Raw genomic sequence first — 13,724 nt, forward strand, 5'->3', positions numbered from 1 at the left:
AAACTCAGATGTGACAGTTTGTATTTTTCAACAGTTTTGTGGATTAATTGTTTAGAATCTTGTAGTACAACAGATGCTCAACATGACAATACTGAACACATTCATTGTTGTGATTGTGACACGAGCATTATAATTATTGTGACAAATTACGTGTTGTAGCTGCAGTTACTGTGTAAAGTTAGACATACATTCTCACATGTAATGGTGGTGTTTATTTTATAGCCAAGTTCTGGTTCACCATCAAAGACGGGAACCCTGCAGACACGATCAGTTACTGCCTCCCAGCTGGCAACAGATTCTCCAGCAAAACTGAATGGTCATTATCAAGACTCTCCAGGTGAGTAATAAAATTGTCTGTAGCAAGATTATCACATAAAGGGGGCCCTTCACTGCAATACAAAAGTCACTTAATTGATGTAATACAAAGCTTTGCTGGTAAGGAACTATTTGTAAGCATCTGTGTGTTAATCATATACTTCCGAATTGTTCAAACTTTGTTATTAACTGATTTATTTAAATAAACTAAGGGATGAAATACGAAAGTGAACATACAAAGAAAAGAGAAAATGAAATATTGTCATTCATGTGAACAAAAGTGTGCTACACTGATACTAGTACTTTCAACATCATCAGATATAAAAGGACTGAGTTCCTAACAGTTATTAAAATTTATGAAGAAAATTACTGATGTCTTTGATGACGAAAGAAAGGAAGAACATTTAGGATTTAATATTGTTGGAATGTGGTTTGATAATAGAGCCACAACACGTGATTACAGAAAAATTTCTGTTTGTGACCCACTGTATGCAGAATTACACAGAAGTTATTTTGAAGTGCATAGTGATGTCTGTAGATACCAAAGACATTACATGGTTAGTAAAATTTGAATTTAAACATGCCCCCTCAATTTTTATAGTTATGAATTAAGAATTGAGTCCTTAGTTTGTGTGTGTGTGTGTGTGTGTGTGTGTGTGTGTGTGTGTGTGTGTGTGTTTGTTTCGTCTGGAGTTAATGGGCACTCAACATCAAGGTTATCAGTGCCTTGACAAATATTAAAAGAAACAAATGTAGAGAAAATGGCTAAAAATGTTGCCACCCACTGAGAGGAGTTAAACCTACAAAATGACATTCACTCACTCCCATCTCACTTTGACTTACCCACACAATTACTCTATCTCGCATGCTATTAGACAGTGTAGGAAGGGTGAAAGATGCTATACCTGTGATTAAAATACAAATCATACAGCAAGGGTCTAAACTACCTGCACAGGAAATTGTGACTGATTGACCACATACATAAAACATGGATGAGCTAGTCATCCTGTTAACGTATTAAGAACATGTTCCTAAAATTTTAAGAAACAGGTTGGACATATCATAATACCTTAAAACTCTAAGTATGTTGTGTGTCACTCTCAGCCACTTTTCTTCCTGCATACACATTGCTCCTGATCTCAACAGTGAGGTAATACCGAATGCAGGGGGTGGCACGCTGAACTGAGGATCACAACACTTCCTTGGCCACCACATCCACCCTTTCATTTCCTGCACTCATGTGCCCTGGCACCTAGTAGAAAAAAAACCTCCTTCCCCAGCCTTTGTAGTGGGAGGAGGGCATCCAGGATACCTGGATATTCTGGATTGCTTTATCTGCTGGGTATAAGTGCTCTAGAGAGTGAAAACTCTCAGGGAATCAGAACAGACAAGAAATTTATCACTCAAAACATGTCTCATCTGTTCCAGTGCTTGCAAGATCACATGTAATTTTGTGTCCAAATAGTGAAGTCTGATGACAGTTGGATCTTGAGGACACAATCAGGGCAAACAACAGAGCAACCAACCGAGTCACTCTGTTTAGACCTATCTGTAAATACAGCTAAAGAGTCGTGGTGCTCAGTTGAAATGTTATAAAAGAATGTATTAAAAACAGGTGTGGTGCCTCTCCTGTACTGCACTAAATCTAAAACTACTCTGGGTGCCTGCATAACCAGGTGGTAGGTGGTTAAAACCCTGGATTTGTGGTCCTCTAGGTGTGGTAATCATGACATTTTGGAGTAAAAATGAGGCCCAGAAACCTCACAGTCTTTAAAAGGTAGAATGGTGTCCCACATACGCAATTCAGGTAAAGTAAAAAGATCACAACGATTCAAATGAAAACACCCCCCCCCCCTCCACCACACACACACACACACACACTCTCTCTCTCTCTCTCTCTCTCTCTCTCTCTCTCTCTCTCTCTCTCTCGCTTTCACTCCCTCGCAGAAGCTGTAAAACCAGTCTTTGCAGCCCATACCTACAGCCTCTTCACAATAAGTTGCAACTGATGACTTGCTGCTTCAGAACTGGAGGAAGAGTAGAAGATTGCAAAATCTTCCACAAATAAGGAGCATTGGACACAAGACTCCATACTGTGGATGTTTTTCTGTTAATAGCTATGGTAAAGAGGGTGCCACTCAAAACAATGACCTGGGAACACCATTCTCATGCACAAAACTATCTGACAGTCTACCAATCAACTCTGTGCCTAAAATGGTGGCTTCAGAGGAAGGACCAAATGAAGATGGGGAGGTGGTCACGAAAGCCCCATTGGTGTAGCTTCAGAGAATACTGTGCCTCCAAGTATGTTGTGTGCCTTATTGATATCAAAAAATACCCCTAAACAATGTTTTTTATGTAGGAAAGCCTGCTGGATTTATACCTCTATCAGGGCCAAGTTGTTGGCAGTTGATTGACATCTTCTGAATCATATCAGCAAATGAAAGTATGAAATGATCGCATATCATTGCTGGCCAAGAGGCCCCATCCGGGGAAGTTCAGCCTCCGAGTGCATATTATTGCAGACGACACCACATTGGGCGACTTGCATGCCAGTGATGAGGATGAAATGATGATGAGGATGAAATGATGATGAGGACAACACAGCAGCCAGTGCACAAGTGGAGGAAATCTCCAACCCAACTGGGAATCAAACCCGGGCCCACTGTGTGGTAGGCAAGCAAGTTACCAGTCAGCTAAGCAGACGGACATCGGCAAATAGTAATAGGGTGACATTGCTCATGATTATATTTCAGTACATCGAGAATTGAGTGGGTTTCATTCACCAAATTTTTATAATACATCACTAGACATTGATGCTCATGTTTTATCACCAAGTTTAGTTGTTCGTGCTTCAGCAGGTTTTCAGATTAGGTTTATACTGGAGTATCCAGCTGGAGATGGAGTCTGTGGCAGTATTAGTGTCATTATGATTGTTTCTCTTTTAAACCTGTCAGTGGTTGTTAATTGCAGTTCATGTTAGGGGCCTTAAGACAGTTATGAATTGTAGTGGAGCTAATGCCCGATGTATCTTACATCGGTTAAAGCAGCTCACTTGATGTATTCTGCTGTTGGTCTCCGTATATGCTTACACTTAAGCATATTTGAAGCTGACCAGGATTGCATTTCTATTTACGTTGTGAAACACTTACAACCTTATCCTCGGACAGCAGTAATTAATATGTGTAGCTTAATTGCCCGAGTAGGTTGTTGGGTCTGGTCCCTGACTTGGGTGTTGTAATTCATGAAAGGGATAATCCCCAACTCTCCACTCGAGTATTTCTCTTGGGAGAAAGCAGGGATTTTACCTGATGTGATGTGCAGTTCTTTACTTCCTTCAGCTTGTTGTGATTGATGGATAAGATCAAGTCTGCTTTTGCTTCTGTCGCTAGCCGTGGTTTGTATGCAGCTTCTGCAATACACTAGTGATGTCTATGGTATCTTGTGTTGGGTAACTATTTTTCCATTATGTTACATTCACCGTACTGTGTTTCCATTTCATGTCTGTAATGCTATGTGCTTTTTACACAGGTAAAGAATCAAACATGGTTATTTTAGCTAAAATTAGTTATCTGACTAAAATATCTTAATAAACTCATAACTGAAAGGTAAATGAGCATATGTCCTTTTTATTGAGTTTGAAGGAAGAACAAATGACTGTTTGGCGTGCCACATTTTCAGGTGCTCTGATACACATTCATAATGACACTGATTTTTTATGGTGATAAAGAACTGTTTATTGATTTAATTGTTAAGCAGAAATGTCACCTTGGTTATTACTATGTCCAGAATTTAGAAAAATAGGGCATACACCTTTTGTCTACAAAGCTATGTGAACAACCGTTCCAGGTTGATAGCACATTTAATAAATGATTTACTGCCTCAGACATATTTTATTTATCAGCACAACAGAGATTTGATATGACTTTCCAAATAAAGTATGTCAAAAAGGCTTCAGGAAACAGAATACAGTATTGCATATTCTTGTGTTGCGCTGAATATTCCAACTTTACAAGTCTCTCACTCACATACAAAGTAATCACCACCTTTATATTTGTGAGATATGGCTCTATAAAATTTTGTTTAGGGTTGTGAGATCCACTGGGTCAAGATCTGGCGGTCTGCATACTTAGCTGAACTTCAGAAGAACTCTAAGAAGTACTTTAAGAAGCTGTGGGAGCTTCAGAGGAACTATATATTGTCAAATGCTATCAATTTCTTGAAAACTATTATCTGAAAAGTCTCTCTTGTAAGATGATATGCAGTTCATCTATGCAGCATTAGGGCCATACCTCATTGGCAGTAGGAACATTCCAACATTATAACATTTCTTCTCTGATTGGGGAGTACTCTTAACAGACTTTCATGACACATTAAATCTATTCAAATACATTACATCACTTTACATATTGGAGTCCTGAGTGTGTGTATCCTACTCATTGTTCTTTTGTTGGTTATCTTATGCGGTCTGTGTATTTTTGTGGTTTTCATGTACTAGCCCCACAATTACTTCGCATCTTTGGTCATCAGGTGATAAGTTCCAAAAATCATTAAAAATGTTTGGTCTTTTGATTTCAGCAATCTTCATGCTGCACTTTTTCTTACAAGCACACAGACATTTGAGCAAATGAGGGCCTATTTCCTTACCACTCATTGGTGACTTTTATGGTGATCCACGTAACCTCTTTTCTTTAACTATCTGTTATAATGAATTCTTATCATACCATGTCTCCCATTATCTTCTTCATTATTGTTGTTGAGTTATTGTGGCTGTGCATATTTCTCTGCAGCAATCAAGATCTATGAAAATAAAATGCAGTATTATATACTTGCTAAACAAACAAAGGAGATGCAAATAATTTGCTAGTAATTCTTGCACTAAGTGTATGCTTAACACTTTATTTGAAAGAACCTTCTTCATGATTTGAATTGCTTTCATTGCTTTGCTGTTTGTGCTCTGGATCTAAGTCCTTAAAACCTTTCCCTGAAAGTGTTCCACATCATGCAGCACATGATGTTTTGATATGACTGATCTGGTTGGTTGGTTGGTTGGTTTGGGGAAGGAGACCAGACAGCGAGGTCATCGGTCTCATCGGATTAGGGAAGGACGGGGAAGGAAGTCGGCCGTGCCCTTTGAAAGGAACCATCCCGGCATTTGCCTGGAGCGATTTAGGGAAATCACGGAAAACCTAAATCAGGATGGCCGGACGCGGGATTGAAGACTGATCTGGTATTTGACATATTAGAGTGCTTTCTGTCTAATATGTTTTATCCAGCAGCTATTGGAGATTGTGCTGAAGGAGATGTATTATGGTATTTCATGGATTTTAAAATGGAATTATTAATTACAGAGAAGCTGTATAAATAACATGAACATATCCTTGCTCTCTTCTGCCTGAGCAAGCTGTACTAGTAACTTAACTCATGAACTCTTCCTATCTCCAATGTTTGATAAACTCATCACTAGACTGTCACTGTGTAACATGTAACCATACTTAAACAGTGACTGGCACCATGAACTTTTTAGGTGCGTTATGAGTCAACTTTCAAATTGAGACCACATGGGAAGTCTGTGTTTGGAAACCATTTAGATAAGAAATGGACATGTGTCATTTTAACTAAATCAGTGATGGTCTGGAGTGCGGTCACCTCCCTTCTTCCACATTAGAAATAGTGTGTGGGTGTTATCATTATGGTTTGATGATGAAATTTCTGAAATTGAATCTCTCGGGTATGGAAATATTGCTGCCGAAGTGGAAAAATGTTTCCTTCATTCAATAGGTTTTTGGCTATAGTGCCCACTGTGAAGAATATTCCAACTGATACTATGCTTGTACCTCCACCATATGACTGACACAACTTGTGAAGTTGTTCTGAAGTGACACAGTAAAGAGCTGAAATTTTGATGATGATTTGACTACTTTTTGGCATGTCAAGGATAACTGTTGTTCAGTAGATGTACTGTCATGTATCCAAGATGCATTTAAAGCCGTTTATTTACTTCACTATATCTGACTTATTTTTGCAATTGTGACATTGTTGTTCTGGGACAGTGATACAATGTGAACCTCCTCCCCTCAACTTAATATGTTCCTTCACAACCACTGCTAGTCCTAAATATGCTGTTATTGCAGTGGCCTCCATTTGTCATATTGTTTAAAGTGGGCACTGATGGCCTCAGTATATAGTTCTGAAAAGAAAATCTGTCAGATTACCCATGAATTGTTAACATCTAATTTGAATTTAACTGTTATGAAGTCTTTTTGGAAGGTATTTGCCAGAAGTGTAGCTTTGTATGAAAGCGAAACATGAACTATAAGCAGTTAAGACAAGAAGAGAACAGAAGCTTTTGAAATGTGGTGCTACAGAAGAATGCTGAAGATTATATAGATAGATCATATATTGAATGAGGAGGGACTGAATCACATTGGGGGCAAAAAGAAGTTAATTGCACAACTTGCCTAAGAGAGGGGATGGGTTGGTAGGACACACACACATCTTGAGGTATCAGAGGGGGAGGAGAGAGAGAGAGAGAGAGAGAGAGAGAGAGAGAGAGAGAGAGAGAGAGAGAGAGAGAAGGGGAGAAGGGGAGAAGGATAAAAATTGTAGAGGGAGACAGAGAGATGTTGTATGATACACTTTTATATATGTATAAACAATTTCATTGGTAGAACTGAAGTTCTAGATACTTATTGTGTTTCTTAATTTTAGTTGATTATAATAATAATATATATATTTTACTGAAGTGCAGTTGAACTTGATTTATATGTATATCAAGGGGAAGTGAAAAGATTACTTGTAACTTAGAATTACTACAAAGTCAGATATAGATACAGTAATACACATCACATTTTTCACTGGGAAAAAGGATACAATGGGCCTACATAATATGTAAACTTTAAAATTGACGGAGACAGAGTACAGTAAGAAAGAAAAAATATTGCTCAGTTGTGCTTTAGAGAAATTAGATGCTGTATTGTAATTTGGCACTTTGCACTGTACAAGCAACAAAGATACAGTATTAAAAAAATTACATTATTTTGAAACTGATCCTGCTTTAAAGAAATCAGATAATTTGGCTTTTTTCACTTTTTGTGCATTGTGTATATACCCCTTATTTTGCAAAGTTATTAATGAGTTCATAGCTTTTTCACTACAGCTGTTTGCTCTGGCATAATGTCTGCACGAATTGATCGCACATAACACTTCACTCAGTTTAAGTGTTTCAGTATTTCAGTCGCCATCTCCATCACTGCCACTTGAACAGGGTCCATCTTCTTGACCATCAGTGCATTGTTGGCACATGTTAGCAATGATCTCCTCATTCTGTAGTACCCCACACATGATGAGATTATCATCAAAATGTACAAAACTGTCAAAATCTGCACCCTCCAGTAGAGATAGAGATAGAGATAGAGATAGCTCATACCAGATACAACTTCACCATCACTTCTGTCATCATCATCATCAATGGCAGTCTCTTCATAAATCACCAGCTTCCAGGCAGCCAAAATAAATTCCAGGCTTGTAGTAATTTAATGGAGAGATTTTCATTTCCTGCATCAGTCAGCACTATCGTATCTTGAACCAGTTTTTTTTTCCTATGATGCACTTTGAAATTTGCAGTAATGCCCAAATCAAGTGGCTGTAGAACATCAGTAGAGTTTGGAGGGAAAATTCCACTTGGAACATTTTCCGAAACTACTTGGGGTGGATGCGCTACCTATCGATCCATAAGGAGGAGGATCCTCCTTTTTTCCCTTTTTCATTCTAATGTCCAGTTTTTTTAAATCACTGTTCCGTTAAAATCATCATCATCCAAGAATTTTTATTGGAATTGTATTCCATGTGTTCCATCTTTAGATGTTTGAAACACCTTGGATTCTTAGATTTTCCTGTCACCAGTGGGGGAGGTTTGTCAAATCCACTTGCGTTCATGGAGAGAAGAACTGTCACACAGATTTTACTTTTCTTCCCTCCATAGCATGAGCAGCCTTTTCCAGCTAACAATACTGTGAAAAGGAAAGTTGCTACTCACCTTATAGTGGAGACACTGAGTCGCACATAGGTACAACAAAAAGACGGTCACAAATATAACTTGCACTGGTGCTGCTGCTCACAGTGTGGCCTCAGTTGTCTGAGATTGCAGTCATGTATGTGTGTGTGTGTGTGTGTGTGTGTGTGTGTGTGTGTGTGTGTTGATGAAGGCCTTACTGGCCGAAAGCTATATTTGTGACAGTCTTTTTGTTGTAAGTATGTGCCATTTAGCATCTCCGCTATATGGTGAGTGGCAGCTTTCCTTTTCACAATATTGTTACCTTTCCAACTTATGTTTTACTACTAAGTGGACTGTAGAGTAGACCAGTCTCATTACAGTTTTAGATGATATTTTTAGGTTGATAGTCCCTTTAAGATACCTGGCAGAACATCATCAGTCCAGTGTTGCATCATGACATTGTCCACAGCATTCCATTCACCAGAAATTGTTCTCCCTATGATTCCTTGATGATCTCTAAATCCTTGTAAGCATCCTGATGAAGCCTTTAAATTAGTAGTGATATTCATACTTCTAGCTAAATCTATCGTCTTTGCTTTTAGCATGTTGCCATTTATCGGTAGAGCTGCAGCCTATTTTTGCTGGAATCATGTAAAAAGTGCCTTTTACAAATCTACATATATCTGTTTTTTGCAGACAGCTGCATTTTGTTGATATTGCACCCAATTTTAAAAACTCATTCAAAATATTGTTTCTTGTTGGTGACTGTACATAGCGTGATATAGGCAACTTCTAAGACTCAAGCAATCTCAGATCCACCTCTCATATGAATTTTACTTTCTGATCTAGTGTGTAAGTTACTCCTTTTTTTTCTCCAAGCAACTGAAGGATAGAACTACTGTTCAATAATAAACGTCCACTGGCAACTATTAACTACTTGACTGTTACTATGAAAGAAATTCTCATATTGGAAACAACAGTGCCAGTAGTGTCTTTGTTTTAATGCAGCCCATTCTGGTTAACTATGTCGTTGTCCCTTCTCTTTTCTGCACCACCCACTCACTGTATTTGTGTACATCAATAAAGTTGAGGAAAATATGATGGGGCTTCTTTTAAAGCGACAATGCTCATAACAGTTATGCAAAACTCAATTTTTTTACCAGAATTTGTTAATTAACACATTTTTAAATTATATTTTTCTGAGACCGAGAAGACATTACATATAAATAAGAATTATGCAGAACAGAGTTAGATATATATCAGATTCAATTGTATTTCCTGTATATTTGGCACTGTAAGGTACCTAAACTCACTCCACAAAGATAAGAGCCATGTCATAAAGTTTCAATAAGACTTGAATGCCATTCGGGGGGGGGGGGGGACTGCATTCCACTTCCGAGAACTCATGATTGCACAATAGTTTTTTGTCACTTTTAATAACTACCAGTTTCAGTCAGACAGATCATCCTAAGGTTTACAAAAGATATTAGTTACAGCACATGCATTCATTCAATTATATCATTTGTATCCCCAAAAGTACCCAATTTATACATAAGGCAATACATTAACAGTGTGAAATGGATGACCTGACTCAAATGATTTTTGCTCTTGTCACAAAAATGGGAAGTATGTACTTGCGACACAAGAGCAAAGGTCAATTCAATCTCACCATGTCCTTCACCCAGTTAACACACTGCCTTATGTATAACTTGGATATTTCCTTGTTCTGGTATTCTGTAAGATTGCTGCATTTAATGTATACTGTTGATACTGACACAAAGATCATGTTTGTGCTTGAGTCTGTAATTAATGTTCTTCTTTTATATACCTGGTGATGGACTGTTGTTTGAGCAAAACTGGTAGTTGTAATGAAGTGACATAGAGCTATTGTGCAACATCATGATTTTTCACAAATATTTTTAAAAGCTGTAAATCATAGCCTCCTTTCAATAATGTGCATTCCATTTCTGCGTTAACAGTCTTTGATTAACTGAAATATTACTGTCTGCCAACAAATGATTTCTTGCAGTTTCCAGTCCCCTAATTGTGAAAGGAAAAATGTGTACCCTCAGAAAATAATACAGACATGCACTGCATCTAAATCTGTGAAGCTTGAATTGTTTTCTGTTGAATTGACTCCAAGTGCTTTTTGATAATATCTGAATTCCAAACATTAGGTTTACTTATTACCCGAAATATAGACTCATATAAATTTACTTTACAACATTCTCTTATTCTCTTGATTTCTATGTTTTGTTACTCTAGTAAATAAATTTGATTGTTTTGGCAACAGGTTTTAGTAAATAGTGAGTTATTAACTCTGTAAAGATAGGAATCCTCAAAACTTAAGAGGTCATATCTGTATCCCAGTTACAACTGAATGTAAATGTTTCTATTACTCTTATATAATTACATGAACAAATAATGGAAATTTGATATTGCTCAATAGAATACTACCATTTATGTACACCAAAGCTATTTTGCACTTTACTTGTCTGTATTGACAATTAATCAGGTATGTTGTGAAGTGTCCTATGGTTTAATTTTCCACTGCTTGTGTGTTCTTTGGGTTTATGAGTAATTGTTCATCAAAGTAGTAAACTAACATGGGGTGACCAATGTGGCTGTGGTACTATAAGGTGTGTGCAAAACAATTAGTTACTAACAATGTAGCAAGAAGTGCAGTAGGTGGTGCATGTGTAGGTGGTCGCTGGGTTGATGGTGGTAGGAGCAGCCTCGATCGTGCAGATATGCGGCCTCCCCCACCCCCCGCTACACACAACATGGCTTCAGCTTCTGCATCCACTGCACAGAATGTGGGTAATTTGCTTCATATGGCAGGTGGGTGCCTCCAGAAAACACTTGTATTAACTTTAACTTAGCATATTTTGGGGCACACTGGTGTGTGATGGATACCATACATATTTTGTTTACTGGGAAAAATAGATAACTTAGCATATTTTGGGGCTGGTGTGTGATGGATACCATATATATTTTGTTTACTGAGAAAAATAGAGCATAGAATTAAATGTAGTTGAAGTGAAATATAAAGGTCTGTGTGTGTGTGTGTGTGTGTGTGTGTGTGTGTGTGTGTGTGTGTGTGTTTTATTTGTTTGGTGCTAATATGCAAAATTTTTTGTCTTGGGTTTTAACAGATCATTAATTACTAATCACATTTTTCCACCTATATTTACAGTTGTTGAAGCCACTGTTTGCATCTAAATGTGCTTAATGTGCCTGTGTGATTTGCCATTTCCATTATCCACAGCTACATTTAAACCAATTAAAATTAGTTAATAAGCTGTTACAGTTTTTGTTATCAGTAAGTTACTTACATCATTTTTGTTATTAGTGATTCACCTTAAATTTTTCTCGCATATTTATTGTGTGCCTTTTCCAGTACTAGCATAATTTTTTCCCTGGTCTTATAGAAAAGTATATGATTTTTCATTGTTACAATATCAAAAAATTGTGGGGAGGAAACTTGCATGACTCTTTCTGTTGTTACTTACCTAGTATGATTTCAAGCATTGGCACCCACTGGATATGTACCTGAATGACAGTCAACCTGCTTTTCAAATTTTTGGATGCAGTCAGTTTTAAAGATAGTTACCATATTGTAGATCTGGCTGACAGCAGAGAGATCTGACTCTGATCTGAAACTGTTATGGTTTTCTTAAATTTTAAGCATGGCTGGGCTACAAGAATTCTCTCTCATCATTTATGTTCTAAATTTTTGCATATGTTTCTTGAATATGCTTGCACTAAAATTTTTAAACAAATTACTCTTGCAAGTTTTGAAACACAGCTCATATTTAGTTGTGCTGCGATTATTATAAACTGTATAGCCTGAGGAAATTCATCTTTCAGATAAGGGTTAATTTGTTGAATTGTTTTATTTGTGATTACAGCAATCAGTTAAAACTAGTAATTCAACCATACACAAGAGTGAAAACTCATGTTTGTTATGATTTTGTGTTTGACATTTCATTCAAAAGTGATATTAAATCCATTAATGTTATTAAAGAGTAACTATACTGGCATGTGAGTGTAAGAACAGTAATATTCTTGAGGAGGCCTTTGAAAGATTTATCACAGTCATTTTTACACAATATCCTTATCACTTAATTTCACAGAATCAGCATTTTTTTTGGATAGTTGCTGTATAGTTTTAGAATTGTATCTCACAAGACAGCCATTTGAAGAATGTGCAAAATGAGATACACTGTTAAGCACAAAGCAAGCTCACTTGTGAGTTTTCCTCCTCCCTCTATGATATTTGTTGGTTTCTTTATTAACGCATTCAAACACAACTGAGTCCTACTTAGTGCATCATCATTAATATTAATTTTTGGGCTTTGTAGGTTATTTTAACTATATCAACTGACAGTTGTGAGACTGTGGCAGTCTCTTCAGATGAGAACCCTTACTATGCTGCTCATCAGTCCAACCCAAATGTGTTCCCGTCATTGGCTATGCCATGAGGGGAGGTACAGTGATCTCAACATAGACAACTCAGCTCATCACAGTTATTAGTCTTTTCTGGAACCAATGGTGAGACCTTTCTAATTACTAAATGTCAGTTACTCACTGCTTACATTCTGTTCAGTACCTCCTCATTAGTTATGGGATCAGCTCATCTGATCTTCTGCATTCTTCTGTAGCACCACATTTCAGAAGCTTGTGTTCTCTTCTGGTCTAAACTGTTTATCTTCCGTGTTTCACTTTCACACATGGCTTTACTCCACACATATATTTTAAGAAAAGGGTTCCTAAACTTCTAACAAATTTCTCTTTTCCAGATACATTTTCCTGACCATTGCCAGTCTGCAACTGTTATTCTGTCTGCTATGGCCATCATCAGTTATTTTGCTTCCAAAACAGCAAAACTCATCTACTGCTTTCATAGTCTCATTCCCTAATCTAATTTCCTCAGCATCACCTGATTTAATTGGTATACATTAGACTATCCTTGCTCTGTTTTTGTTGATGTTCAGCTTATATCCTCCTTTCAAAACACTGTCCATTCCATTCAACTGTTTTTCAAAGTCCTTTGCTGTCTCTCACAGTATCACAAAATCCCTGGAGCGTGGTTGTGGAGGTGGCAGCATTGCAACAGACGTGGAGAGGCTCTTCATTATCACAACTGTGGACTCCTTTCAGTCTAGACCCTTGTTTACATGTACTTTTTTGTACAGTATTCCAATTCCTTTTGTTCCCCCTAGATGTTTAAACAAAAGACAGGGCACTATGTTTCACAGATGCTGGCTATTACAATCAGATCAATAACTACATACCAACATGGAACTGCGGGAGGTGTAGTTTATCCACTGTATCTACAAGGGGCCAGAAGATAATAGAGTTGACATGAGGAGATTTATTCTAGTTTTTGAGGGGACCTTATGCACGTAAA

At 37.4% G+C, this 13,724-nt stretch overlaps 1 protein-coding gene across 1 annotated transcript in view; it reads left to right on the forward strand.

Moving 5' to 3' along the window:
* The window catches only part of LOC124555944 (dystrophin-like), a gene marked incomplete at its 5' end in the record, with an annotated part of 300,198 nt that overhangs the window by 272,350 nt on the left and 14,124 nt on the right, over positions 1-13,724 (forward strand). Inside the window, 2 exons of the mRNA XM_047129994.1 lie at positions 223-337; positions 11,015-11,152. Coding sequence (XP_046985950.1) covers positions 223-337; positions 11,015-11,152 — 253 coding nt within the window. The remainder of the gene's footprint in view (positions 1-222; positions 338-11,014; positions 11,153-13,724) is intronic.

The sequence above is a fragment of the Schistocerca americana genome, chromosome X, assembly GCF_021461395.2.
Source record: "Schistocerca americana isolate TAMUIC-IGC-003095 chromosome X, iqSchAmer2.1, whole genome shotgun sequence".
NCBI classification, from domain to species: Eukaryota; Metazoa; Arthropoda; class Insecta; order Orthoptera; family Acrididae; genus Schistocerca; species Schistocerca americana.